Below are 12418 nucleotides of genomic sequence, written 5' to 3' on the forward strand. Positions count from 1 at the left end.
TCTATGTAGTTTTCTCTCTAAAAATGCGTTATTTGAAAGACTAAGACCAACACAATTCCATAGCGCACAGGCCAGTGCAGAAATGACCATAAATCCACATCGACATCTTTCAGTGGGTTTCCAAACATCCTGCCATGGGCTATGGCTTGCCACCAGCTCTCACAGGAGCGAGGTGCTGGCTGGCAAGGCTTTGTCTCCTCTTTCTGGCACAACATGCGGTGTAGGAGTGCTTTGCTGGCTTGTTTAAAAGGACTGCAGCTTCCCAGTGGGGTGGGCCAAAGGATCTTATCACTTAAGGCTGCTCTAGCAAGCAACAGCTTCCTAGAAACCATGTTAATAATGTTGTTAAAATCCCAATCCAGATAAACAAGGGCACCAATTACCCAAGCTGAATCCACGCTGACGTGCAGGAATGCATTTCCAAAAGCAAGAGCCAGCTTTTCCGTGCTCGTGCATCTCTAACACAGGCTGTGAGTTGCCAGATAAATATTCATTGGGTTAAATAACAACTTTTGGCTCTCGGTCTTTCTAATTGGTTAACAGGAACGGCAGCTAGGGAACTGGAGTTTCTACAAGCTTTACTTACATAAGGAATCCTGGTGACAGATTGCTGTCATTCAATCAGATGTCCTCATATGATCAGGCCTTGTACAATCAGCCTCTTATTTCTTTCCTATTTATGCTCCAGGCTGAAAATTAGCATTGGGCAAGCTTCAAACAACCCAATTTGAATAATCAGAAGCCTAAAAGATGTTTCTCTATGCTTTAAATCTGCTTGAGAAATCTCAGGAGATATCAAGAGAAATCTCAGAGATAGGTCAGCTGAGTAGACCTCACTACAGCCAATTTCCAAGAATGCCATGTTACAAGGATAAGTTTTTCCAAGGCCAGAAGCAAGGCACTGGATTCTTGGATGAAGCTTCAGATCCATTCTCAAATTTGCATAGTGCTAGCTTAACTGAAATTCATCTTTGAGTATTTTAAAAAAGCATATGTCCTACCTTGTCTTTGCTGAAATATCTGTAAAGCTCCAACTATTGTTAAAGGCAAAATTCCTAGGATGGGGAGTAAACAGAGAGCACTGCAGTTTTAGAATAGTCTTATATCAAAAAAAGGAAGATTAGTCTATTTTGCATCATATACAATTTTTAGCTTGGTTATTATTATGCAAAAAAAAGGACAAAAAAGGAGCAATTGTTTTTAAATACATTTAATGTATTGAAACATATTACCTTTATATTGTTTAAACCCTTGCTAAATCTTATCATCAACAATAATAAAATGTTTCTAAAAATCTTTTCTTTAATCATACAATGTTCTCTTATTCTAGGGCAGAAGACAGAGTCTTCATAAATAAAACACTGACATGAAGTATAAGACAAACCCAGGCCAGACAGTTTGCGAAAAAATTTGTGAAAAGTGCTTCTGGCTGGCTCAGGACTCCCTGAGTAAGGTAGACATTCTCCCACACACCTCTTAGTATTTGGCCTCTCACAAGAAAATCTGAAATAAAGGCTGCCTTTCTCATTTTAAATGCATTGTATATATACATGTCACTTACAGTGTGAGGTAGGAACCAGTTTATAGTGGTTGTATCTAATCCGGGCCTCACCCCCTCATCATTGCCCCTCCATTTGCTAGGCAAAAAAAACCCAGATATAAGTGCAAAACAAAGCCTTAGCTATCTATGACAGTAAACTACTGTTTCCTTTTGATTGCAATTCATCAGCTGGTTATAACGAAGGACACTTGTCATGGTTTTCACCTTCAAAGCAGTAAGAGGCACAAAAAACTAGATGTATTTTTTTTTCCCAAAGGATGGCTTCAAAAAAGGGGGACCTGAACACTACAAGAAAACAGTGTTTCCAGGTGACCTAATCCAAAACTCCATGAAGTTTCTATTTTGTAACTGAACCTGGCCCAGAGTAAATTCTTAGTTGAAAAATAGCAGCAACTCAATAGTGCATAAATGACAAACTTCATCAATAAATTAAGGAAACTGATTTGCTGCACTTAACTATCCTCCTAACTGTCCCAAGATCCTTTTCATTTTATAATGCACATGGACAATCAGAATAAAGTTTCTACTACTCCAAAATTAAAATTAATCTAAAACCTTCAATACACTTATTTCTTAGATAAGGCATCTTGTCTTTTACTGAAATTCATAGATATATAGAAAGACTGAAAGGAGCATAATAATAAGACTACCCCCTCCACCACCAAGGCTTCTTATCCATAGGTAGACTTGTAATTGAGGGTGTGAGTTTTCAAGAAATACCGAGCATCTCATTCCCAGGGATGCTGATTATTGGACAGCTTGCACAGTAGGAAGGCTGAGGAGGGACCCAGTTCTGAGCAGAAGGGCAGGCAGGATGCTTCAGAGAAATTTTCAGCTGTAGTAGGTTCAGCTGTGGGGCTTGCAGCTTCTTTCACGTCTCATACAGACTCCTGTGAGTCCTGCATTCACAGCCTAAGCAGTCCAGTGGCCGTTCAAAGACTGCAGGAGACAGTACTGGAGTGACATTTTGGATCCTCATATTGAAGACCTGGGCTCTAAGGAACAGTAGTAGTCACTGCACTGGACTCCCTTCCATCAGCATTCCATTAGATGTCATGCACAGAGGTAGGTAAAGTGCTCAGTTGGTGTATAAGGATTGCATTTACTCTGAAGTTCTTATCGGGACTGTTATTTAATATGAAATTACTCTTCAGCCTCATAAGACAGGACCATATTCATTCATGGCAGAGACAAATTCATCAGTGAAGCAAGACAGTATCACTAATTGCTTTCTTTGCAGTGAGGTGGTTTCCACTGGCTGGCATGACCTTAGAAAAGCACTCTATTTCTTGAATGAAGAAGGTAATTCCCAGTTTATTTGTGGTGAATATTTATTTTTCCTTTAGCACAAATTTCAATGCTGGGTTTTCTTCCAGGGACGTTGTTTGTGAGGACACACTTATTTTACAAACAAATTCGAGCACAGCTCGTGTTTCTATATCATAAGTATATTGTGAGCGGAGCAGAGTAGATCTAGAAGGCAACTGATATGGAAGTAGCAGCACAGTATTGTGATAAAGCACTTCAACAATAGCACTTTCAAGTAACTTGAACTTCACAGAATCCACAAAAAAAAATTCCCGTTATGAATGTGCTTCGAAATAAGATCAGGCTTTTCTCATTTCCCTTCCGACTTACTGCAAGCACAGAAATCCTCCTTTTCCTTAGCTAAGACCTACCCTCAGTCCTGGCTGACCCACTGTTAGCTCTCAAGGCTACTGAGCAGGGTGAGCCTGCAGGGTCTCGGCTGTGGTCAGTACAGATGACAGTCTCTAACAAGAATAATAATCAAGGGTTCGCTTTGTTACAAACACAGCTGTGACAGCATTTGCTTCACTGGAGGAAGAAGGTTCAGCTTCAGACCTCAGCCATATCTGAAGAAAAAATTATTATTTTTTTCTTTCCTGGAAAATGTTTGTATTTATAAACCAGGTAAATTGGTAGCTTTAAAATTTTTAAGTTTAATGATGTCAGTTCATAATTCCTGATAAGTGAGAACGTTTCAAGGCTCAAAGATGAGGCAAGCAATCTCCTGTGTTTAGTATAAATTCACAAGGGGTTAGGATCTCTGACTGCAAAGATAGCACTTGCTGCAGGCAAAGGTTGCTTCAATCAAAACTACATAGGAATATATATACTAAAAAAATAACTTTTCAGAATTACAGACAAATATGAGATACGTGTAGTTTATATAGTTAAATCAATTTTTGATTTTGGAATTAGATGCCAGTTTTTGAGGTAATCCAGTCACGGAAATAAGTCACTCGTGTGTAAACTCCAGGTTTATTTGGTTTGGCACATTCGTCTCCCCAGCTCACTATTCCCACGAGGTACCACATCAGTCTAGAGTCTGGAGTAACCAGTGGTCCCCCAGAGTCCCCCTAGAGAAAGAGGAGAGGGAGAAAAAAAAAAAAAGAAAGAAAAAAGATTTCATGGATCAGAAGGGAAAAATACAATTCTCTTCATAGACAAGAGGGTATGTCCAATAAGAGAAGAAAGGAAGTGTTATTTCAAGAGCTGCCATTTGTGCAGAAACCAGGTTGTTCCTGAAACTTGAGTCTGAAGTCTGTGGCTTTTTCCTGTCTGCCATGAGACCTCCTGACCTGTCTCTGTGGCTGTACAGTTAAAAAACAAAACAAACAAGCAAAACCAAAAAAAATCCCCAAAAGACTTCTGTTTTGTGACATGCTGCTTCCCAAGTGCCTCGTCTTCCTCCTTGTACAAAGTTGAGAAACACAAATACATGCAGCAATCTGACCCAACAAGAACTTTTTCTTTTTAGAGTAACCACTATTCTTTCAACAAATTTTTAGTCACTTGCAGCAATAACATTTCAACAAGGATTTAATCAGGAACCTCTAATTAGATGCTATCTCCTGAAGATGTTAGCCACTTTCAAAGGCTGAATTCAGACACTGTTAGTAGTATGACATAGTAATAACAGTTAAACTGGAAACCTTACAGGCTGAAAGGCAATCCTCACACAACAGAACAAATTCCCCATCTTCCGCCAAAATACTTTACTGAAACAAACAGCAGTTGCACCCTTGTCTTCAGGTCTGTTCAATGCTGAGCCAGACAGGAGCAGAGAAATTGAGCCTCGGCAACTTACTCTGCAGGGAGTTTTGCTTTGGGCCTAAATCTGTAGGACTGGAATTCTAGAAAGGGTCTGTTTACAACAGCACTTAGGAGAACATTCTTTGCAAACAGTATAAACAGAATTTACCTTTTAAAAGTTATCATTATGGGAATATTTTTTTTTTTAACACAAGCGTTTCCTTGCAACATTTGCAAACCTGCACAACACATGTATCCTTACCATTCCATTTACAGCTATCTTCCTTATAGTTCTCTTCTGACAGTTTTCCTTCAACTGATCCAAGTCTATCACCAAAGATCATATCACAACAGATCTGTTCTGAGATGATCCAGTCCAGAACTTAATTTCAATGAGTCATAGTGCATTTTTGCTGGCAACTTAACTGCTACATTCTTAAACTTTTTCCTTCCCAACTGCACAGATGTCTGGTCTTGGCTACTTGAGACATTTAATTTTTATCTCATATTTACTATTTCAGCTTTTATTATCTCTGTCAATGTCTTGTCATACCACTTTGCAAGCAAATTGTTAAGATTTACACACAAGAAATCATGAGAAGCAAATGGTCTTGTAGTGGCTATTCTGAGTTATAGAATAAGAATGTCATTTCATGCTATGAAAGATTTAAATTCTAAATATAATACTAATTTAGCTCTCTTAGTATGGGTTTTATGTGCTAAATTATATGTACTAAATGCTATTTCATTTTACAACATAATTCCTGTTTGAATGGAGCCTGTTTAAAGGACTAATACACCATCAGTTAAGATCTGGCCAATCAGATACTGGAGATTATAAAGTTTTCCTTTCTAATTTTCAGCTACAGTTACCTGACAAGCATCTACTCCTCCTTCCAAGTATCCAGCACACAACATCCTGGGTGTTATGTCCCCATCATACACTTCTTTTTTGTTGCAAGTGTTTGAGTCAATAAGTTTCACTGTTGCTTCCTGAAGAGCATTTGGAGTTGGACCTGAGGGAAAATACAGCTCGGGTATCAACAGAAATAGGATACAGGTAAAACATTTAAGGTTCTCTTTATGGAGGACCAGCTTGACTTGGTTTAACGTGGAGGTTTTTCTTATTGATCTGTCTAGATTAGGCCCTTAAGGAAAACCGACATACTCATAGTCTCACTTAGGAACTGTACCATTAAGACAGAAGTAACGATTGCATGGGATGTAGTGCCTTAAGTGTAAACCCATATGTTTTATACATGTTCCATATAATACCATGGAACACAAATTACCTAGCATTTGAGCAGATGATACAAAATGAAGACATCTTGGTTCATTGCTAAATCTGCTCTTAGCATGGCCTGATAAGAGTGCAAACTTGGGTAAGTCACCATCTGCAGCTCACTCTGCACATTTATCTGAAAGGCCACAGAGTTATCTGTAGCTTCTGGTTAGGGCTGGGAGAATATTTTTGTTAGGTGCTATATAAACACATGCATGGCTGGACTGTCTGTCTTAAGAATTTACAATATGACATGAAAAGGCTGGAAAAAGGGAACAGTCTTCCTGTTTTCTGCTTCAGTGCTGTCCAGTCTAATTTTAGAATAAGAAATGGCTGCTTATGATTAAACAGACCTATTGCTTATAGACAATGCATTAGGCTTGCTGCCATACAAATATGGCTACAGAAGTGATATCAATTCAGTAGCAGATCAGAGCCACTGTTTATGTAACATACAGGTCACCTGGCAGACTCAGGACTCACCATCATTGGTAAGTGCTCCCCAGCCAGTGATGACAGCATAAATATTGTACGGAAAAGTCTCAGATGGCTCAGGCAGACAAACACGGTGTATGCTACTTGTAAACTCAACTCGTTTAGAGAGCTGTACAAGTGCGATGTCATAATCATGTTCTGGGTACCGGTACTTGTCATGAATTATAATAGTCTTAACTGATCGTTTCAAGCTTGGTGGCTTCAAAAGAGCTCCAAAAGTAGCAGTCCACTTCTGAGGGTGACTCATACTGGAAAAGGTAAGAGGGCTGTAAGTATTTAGCTGTAAATATAAGTATTCAAAACTTTAAACTTGGTAAGCACCTTTATCGTAAAGCTCCTTCAAGCCAGCTCCCTATTAGATTCTTAAGGCATCCATCACTTTCCATAACACTGTGTCCCATGTAATTGTGGGCTGCTGATAGAAGAGGGAAATGCTGCATTCCCTCCTCAACCATGGTCTCATACTCCTCCCCTGCTCCTTGCCCCTGATCTGGCCATTGTATGGCCACAGTGTAATCAAACCAAAAAGCTCCGCTGCTAGAAAACTCATCATCTCCATTAGTCTTTTTGCATTTTAATAATTTGTTCAATCAGCTGTTTCATCTTACATGCCCTGCAGCTTCACAATTGCCATGCTTGAAACAAAAAAGTGCTGGGAGTGCATGGCTGAATGGAGCGGTAGGTATGTGGGATTATGCTTCTGGTAGCAGCCTGCAGTGGTGGCAACCTAATTGTAACATGAAGGAGCACCTTTAGAAACATTTAGTGCAACAGGAAACAAATACTCTGCTGTTTCAGTCACATTACCTTTTCTGCACTTCTTTGCTCAACATGCCAAATGACTATCAATTTCCACTCATACAATTGCTTGTTCTGCTGCAAAGAGTCAGTCTTTAATTTCTCTTTGAAACATTCAAGTGACAGGTCAGCTTAACCCTGGCTTTTGTCCTCCAAGGCAGAAAATTGTTCCCCTGGAAAGAGTCAGGGGAGTGATACAAATCCGGAAAGCCACATAACTTGATACACATGAGACACATTCTGCTGCAGATTCTAAGATGAGAACTTACTCTCTGAAGCAGTGAGCTGCAGATACAAGCCACGTATTGCTGATGAGTGTTGCACCACAGCGATGGACATTATTGTATTGCAAACTAGCTTGCCACGGCCAGTCCCCAGTCTCTGCAGAAGAGAGTCCACCAACTATTCGCAATGATGATGATTTCGCCATTGACTTGACTGATCTATTCTGCCGTAACCCACAAACTGTCAAAGGAGAAAGAGTGTATTAGCTAGTCTTCTGTTTAGTAGATACGGCTGTGGAAAACATATGTAAAATTACACACCACATCAGTTTTCTAACAGTATTAACATCAATAAGAAATCATACCTTCCACCAGCCACCCAAATCAGAGATCTTCATGCACAACCCATTCTGTTAGAAGCCTGAATGAACAACTGACTATTATGGAAAGCCATGATGGCCAGCCTTCAGGTTTAGCTGTGTGATCAGCCCAAATCGGGAATCAAAACCTTCACCACACACCCAGGACATTTTCCAAATACAGGGATTGTCAACTTTGATGTCCCAGGTAATTTGTCATTAGGAAAAAACACAAACAAGGCAAAATGTAAGATGGGAATGATCAAAGCCATGGGTTTTTACCATGCATGCATGCATGCAGGTAACATCAGCAAGATGTCACCTGAAAACAGGCAACTGTGCGTTGTACAAATGCAAGTGAACCTGGAGCGAAACTTCAGGCAAAGAGATCACACTAACCCAAGCTGGAAATGACAAAGCCATGGATAACTCCAGCATGGTGAGCATCCATGACAAAAAGTATTATCCTTCAACCCCCAGAGAAATGAAAATATCCATGATTTCAGCCACTAAACTCAGGATATTCAAGAGTAGCTGAAGCTCCCCTATAGCTTTAGAAGCTTCCTCAATGGACAGAGCTGCTTCAGCTGTCTTCTCTCATGCAAACAGCACCAAATCCATCTTACCTGGACCAAGACCCACTAGTTTTCATCCAGGCCCTGATTTCAGCTAGACATTAGGAAAGTTGAGACAGGACTATCCCAATTCATTGAAAAAGAGACAGAGCTAAAAATTATTTACATAGTGACAACACAATCCAAACCATTGCACTGCCTGTCTCACGCAGACAGTGACCCAGAGGGGGACAAAGCAGAAATCAATAGTATGTCACTGAAGAGCTGCCAGCCTCAGGGCCCTTGAAGTCCTCAGATGCAAAACACTAGAGCCACCGAGTGTGGCCTCTGCCCCTTTCTGCTGGGGTCTGCACAAGGTTATGTGAACAGTACCTCACAGTCAAAAGCAGCAGCAATAACACAGCAGATTGAAAGCTGTTCATAAATTTGAAAATAGAAGACAAAAAAAAGTCATACAATATTGAGAAGCTCAATTGCTCAGTGCAGAGTCTGCCCTGTTCTGAGATTTAAAGCCACAATGAAGGAAATCAGCCAAATCTAAATCTACTTGTCCAAAACTTTCTGTGTGAAAGGAAAACTGGAGAATATACCCTAATTAATAATATTGTCTGCACTAGTATGTTTCCCTCCAGAAAGCTATTGGTAATCTTAGACTACTGGTCCTAAAATTGCACAATCCTATCAACCACCTGAACAGTCAATGTCCAAAACTGGGGGAAAACCTCACAGTTCCATCAGTGCCCCAGAACATCAGCACCTAAAACGGACCCAAAACCTGATGATATTTAATCTTCTATTACTTGACGGCCTGCTGCTAAGAAACGGACCAAACCTTCCCAGAGTTAAAAGAAACCCAACTCATAAGCAAAGATTTTTGTAATGACTGTTAAATCTCCAAACAAGCTGACTTCCTCCTCGGAAAGGAGGAAATCTCTAACCCAAACTACCTCAACCTAACCCCCACAGCAATACCTTGAGGACACCAATCACATTGCCTTATATTTCCAGAAGGAACAATTTTGTGCTACTAGCCATTCCAAAATCCAGAATACTTTCATTGTAATCACAGGCTGATATCTATGCATTTCCTTGTGGTCCTTCCTTCCTTCCTTCCAATGCATCCTGAGGAAAATGACATCTTCCTAATGTCTGTGAGCACACAGAAAGACATTACTCCAAACTTCTGCATGTGCCTAATTCTACCAGCTTTTGGGACACTTCTCACAGGCTGTGTTACAGGTCTCTGCTAGGCTGCCAGCCTTAAAGCACCAATTGAATAACATGCTGGTGCACGTTCAGGTGTAAATCTCATCACTTAACGCGTGTATAGGAAAATAACAGGTAGCAAGGTGGAGATGAACTGTTGCACATCCGCACATATCAAAGTACAAGAATCCAGTGTCCAAGACAAGCATATATGAAACAGATTCTGCAGTCACTGCTCCAAGATGCAGTTCTAATGCTTCACTACAGGGATACAGAGGACAGGATGTCTGACCTGTGCAGACAGGATTAGACTTGACAGAATATTCTATTTAAGCATATGTTTTAATCAATTTATAATAGAGATTTCTTCTATCTATAATCTGCTCAAATATAAAATGCACTCAAATCCACGATAAGGACTCTCCTGCCTTTAGCACATTATAGTACACCTTTCAGCTAGCTGTCTGGTCAACTAGCCCAAGCAATTAAGTTCCTTTATTTATTGGAACTCCTCCTTGCTCACTCAGCTTTACTACGTACACCTAGGAGTCCCGTGAAATGTCTTAGCTTTCATCTAGAAACAATGGCTTTGCCTCTGCATGTCCAAATGCACGATGAAGCTGACGCAGTGTAAAAGCTCCCACTGGTACCAACAGCAGCTCCATCAGGGTAGTAAGTAAGTGTGTCCTGAACACTACAGTGCTCTGCCCTCTCTAAGTCCTCAGCTTCTTAGATGACATTTAAGATGCACCCTCCACCTTCCACACCAGGACTGCTGGAGGCAGAAGCATGCTATAGGCACTTACATAGCAAGACCTGCGAGTCTCCTCTCTGCCCAACTCTAGGGATTTCTATAGAGCCCTCAGCACTTGCTCCTTTCTTTCTCATAGAATTGCTGCTGCTGCTGCTGCTGATAATAATAGTAATAATAATAATAATAATAATAATAATAATAATATACAGAAGGAATTTCTCACTGCAAAAAACTGAACGAGAAACTCAGTAGTGGGTGTAGACTTTTTCTAGAACTGATTTTAACCCCATTACCGCTATTTTCAAGCTAGTCTTCACAAGTATCCCAGAAGACACTAACAAAAAAGGCTTCCTTGTGACTGAGCAGGATCTCCATAAACACGTGGCTCATCTGTGTGAAGTACAAGGTCACATTCATTAGACAGAAGGATGAGAAAAAAGGCTTCTAAGGGCCAGGAAAAGTGCTCAGAGCCTATTAATGCTAATTAAAACAAACAGAGATTTCCTAGGTTTAAAAAGCCTTCACTTACTGTCATTGAAGAGGGCTTCTGCTCTTTTTGTGTCCATATCTGAAACAAACAAACAGTCAGGGTAAGGCCAGGAGAGACAAAAGGTTTCCCATCTGCATGGTTGTCCCACCCAACAGCTATTTGAGTCCAGGGCACTGCAGGAGGTATGGCTGAGGGGCCTGCTAGAGAAACCAGCGTAGCTCATGCATGGTCATGTTCTTGTGCTGGCTATTGCACGCCTCTCTGCCATGCTGCTTATTGCTCTTCGGCCAGCCAATATCCTCTGAGGACCAGGCACAGGGTCTCCCCCATGCTGCTGAACCCTGATGTTTCTGGAGGGTAATACAGACAAAACAAGTCTTGTATTACTGAACATCCACAATTTTGTTGGGGGGGGGAATTTTAGAGTGGAAAGTTTTTAAGTTCCTTTTTTGTAAACAATAAACTGGCGAAATTTTACAGCAGAGTAAGATCTGGTACTCACTCTGTGCTCTCTTCCAGATCAGAAAGCACAGACTTTACTGCAGCAATGTCAGATTAGAATAACAGTGGTTCACTCTATCTTATTGAGTAACAGGGTGTCTCGTACACTATAAATACTAAAATAGATAGTTAATAGCAATTTATTGCACGGCACAGCAGGTTCCAGCAATACATTCCCTCCTTTAATATGCATGTTGTATGTTTATGGACAATACAGTATGCTCATGCTGACAGTAACAAGCACTGGCTCATGGTATAAGTCTGTTCCCCTTCTTCCAGAATGTTATTTTCACCAGAGCTATCATTTTAGTTGCCAGCAGTCAAAACAAATCTAAAAAATAATCACAAAAAATAATTATCACACTTTCAATACAATTTTTAAATTATGTAGTGATTCTTGTACAGCATCCACAACTTCACATTTTGCAGCTACATAGCCTTTCTCAGCAGACTCTTGTCCTTACCCACTTATTTCATTTCTCTTTTCCCTTTGCAGCTACACAGAATAATACCCTAGTTTTGATCCAAAACCACACTAAACCAGGAGGAGTCTCTTGAATGCGAAGGGCTCTGGCTCATCCTTGTCACCTGTTGTGTTTGTATCACTTGCATTTTTCTTGTGAGATTGACACTCCTCCTGGTATGCAGGGTGAATTGCATGTTTGCAATCCACCATTACTAGACATGTACTCATTCATTTTCTTAATATGATATTAAGCAGATTATGACAGAAAAATGAAACAAACAGAACTCCTGTGTACGTACAGGTTGACTTCAGGGGATGTACAGAGCAAAGGCAGTGCTAGGGCTGCTGTATGTGCTTGTAGTCACTGCATCACTTTGTAAGAATGAAACCTGAGTTATAGTTGGACATTTATACAGCAACACAGTCTTATTCACTATAAACAGGAACTGTTCACATAGTAAAGATAATCGTTTTACTGCTGAGCAACAGCTTGCAAGGTCTCCTTTCAGTAAAAATGCTCACTTGTACTTTCTCAATTCCTATGAAAGAAGGAGGAAAACCCTAAAGTACAGGTACTTCTGCATTTGAGGAATGTCAGTTATATTCTGTGAGTTTCCATGGATAATACAGCAGGTTGCTGCCAAGATCCC

General features: G+C 40.3%; 1 protein-coding gene across 1 annotated transcript in view; it reads right to left on the bottom strand.

Moving 5' to 3' along the window:
* Nucleotides 1–3780: 3780 nt before the first annotated feature.
* Nucleotides 3781–12418, bottom strand: part of LOC121082723 (transmembrane protease serine 11E-like) — a 41541-nt gene continuing 32903 nt past the window's right edge. Inside the window, exons 6-10 of the mRNA XM_040582389.1 lie at nt 10841–10879; nt 7463–7658; nt 6384–6643; nt 5492–5634; nt 3781–3942 (exon numbers count right to left, since the gene is read on the bottom strand). Of these exons, the coding sequence (XP_040438323.1) occupies nt 3781–3942; nt 5492–5634; nt 6384–6643; nt 7463–7658; nt 10841–10879 (800 nt within the window). The remainder of the gene's footprint in view (nt 3943–5491; nt 5635–6383; nt 6644–7462; nt 7659–10840; nt 10880–12418) is intronic.

The sequence above is a fragment of the Falco naumanni genome, chromosome 1 (genome assembly GCF_017639655.2).
Source record: "Falco naumanni isolate bFalNau1 chromosome 1, bFalNau1.pat, whole genome shotgun sequence".
In the NCBI taxonomy this organism is placed as follows: domain Eukaryota; kingdom Metazoa; phylum Chordata; class Aves; order Falconiformes; family Falconidae; genus Falco; species Falco naumanni.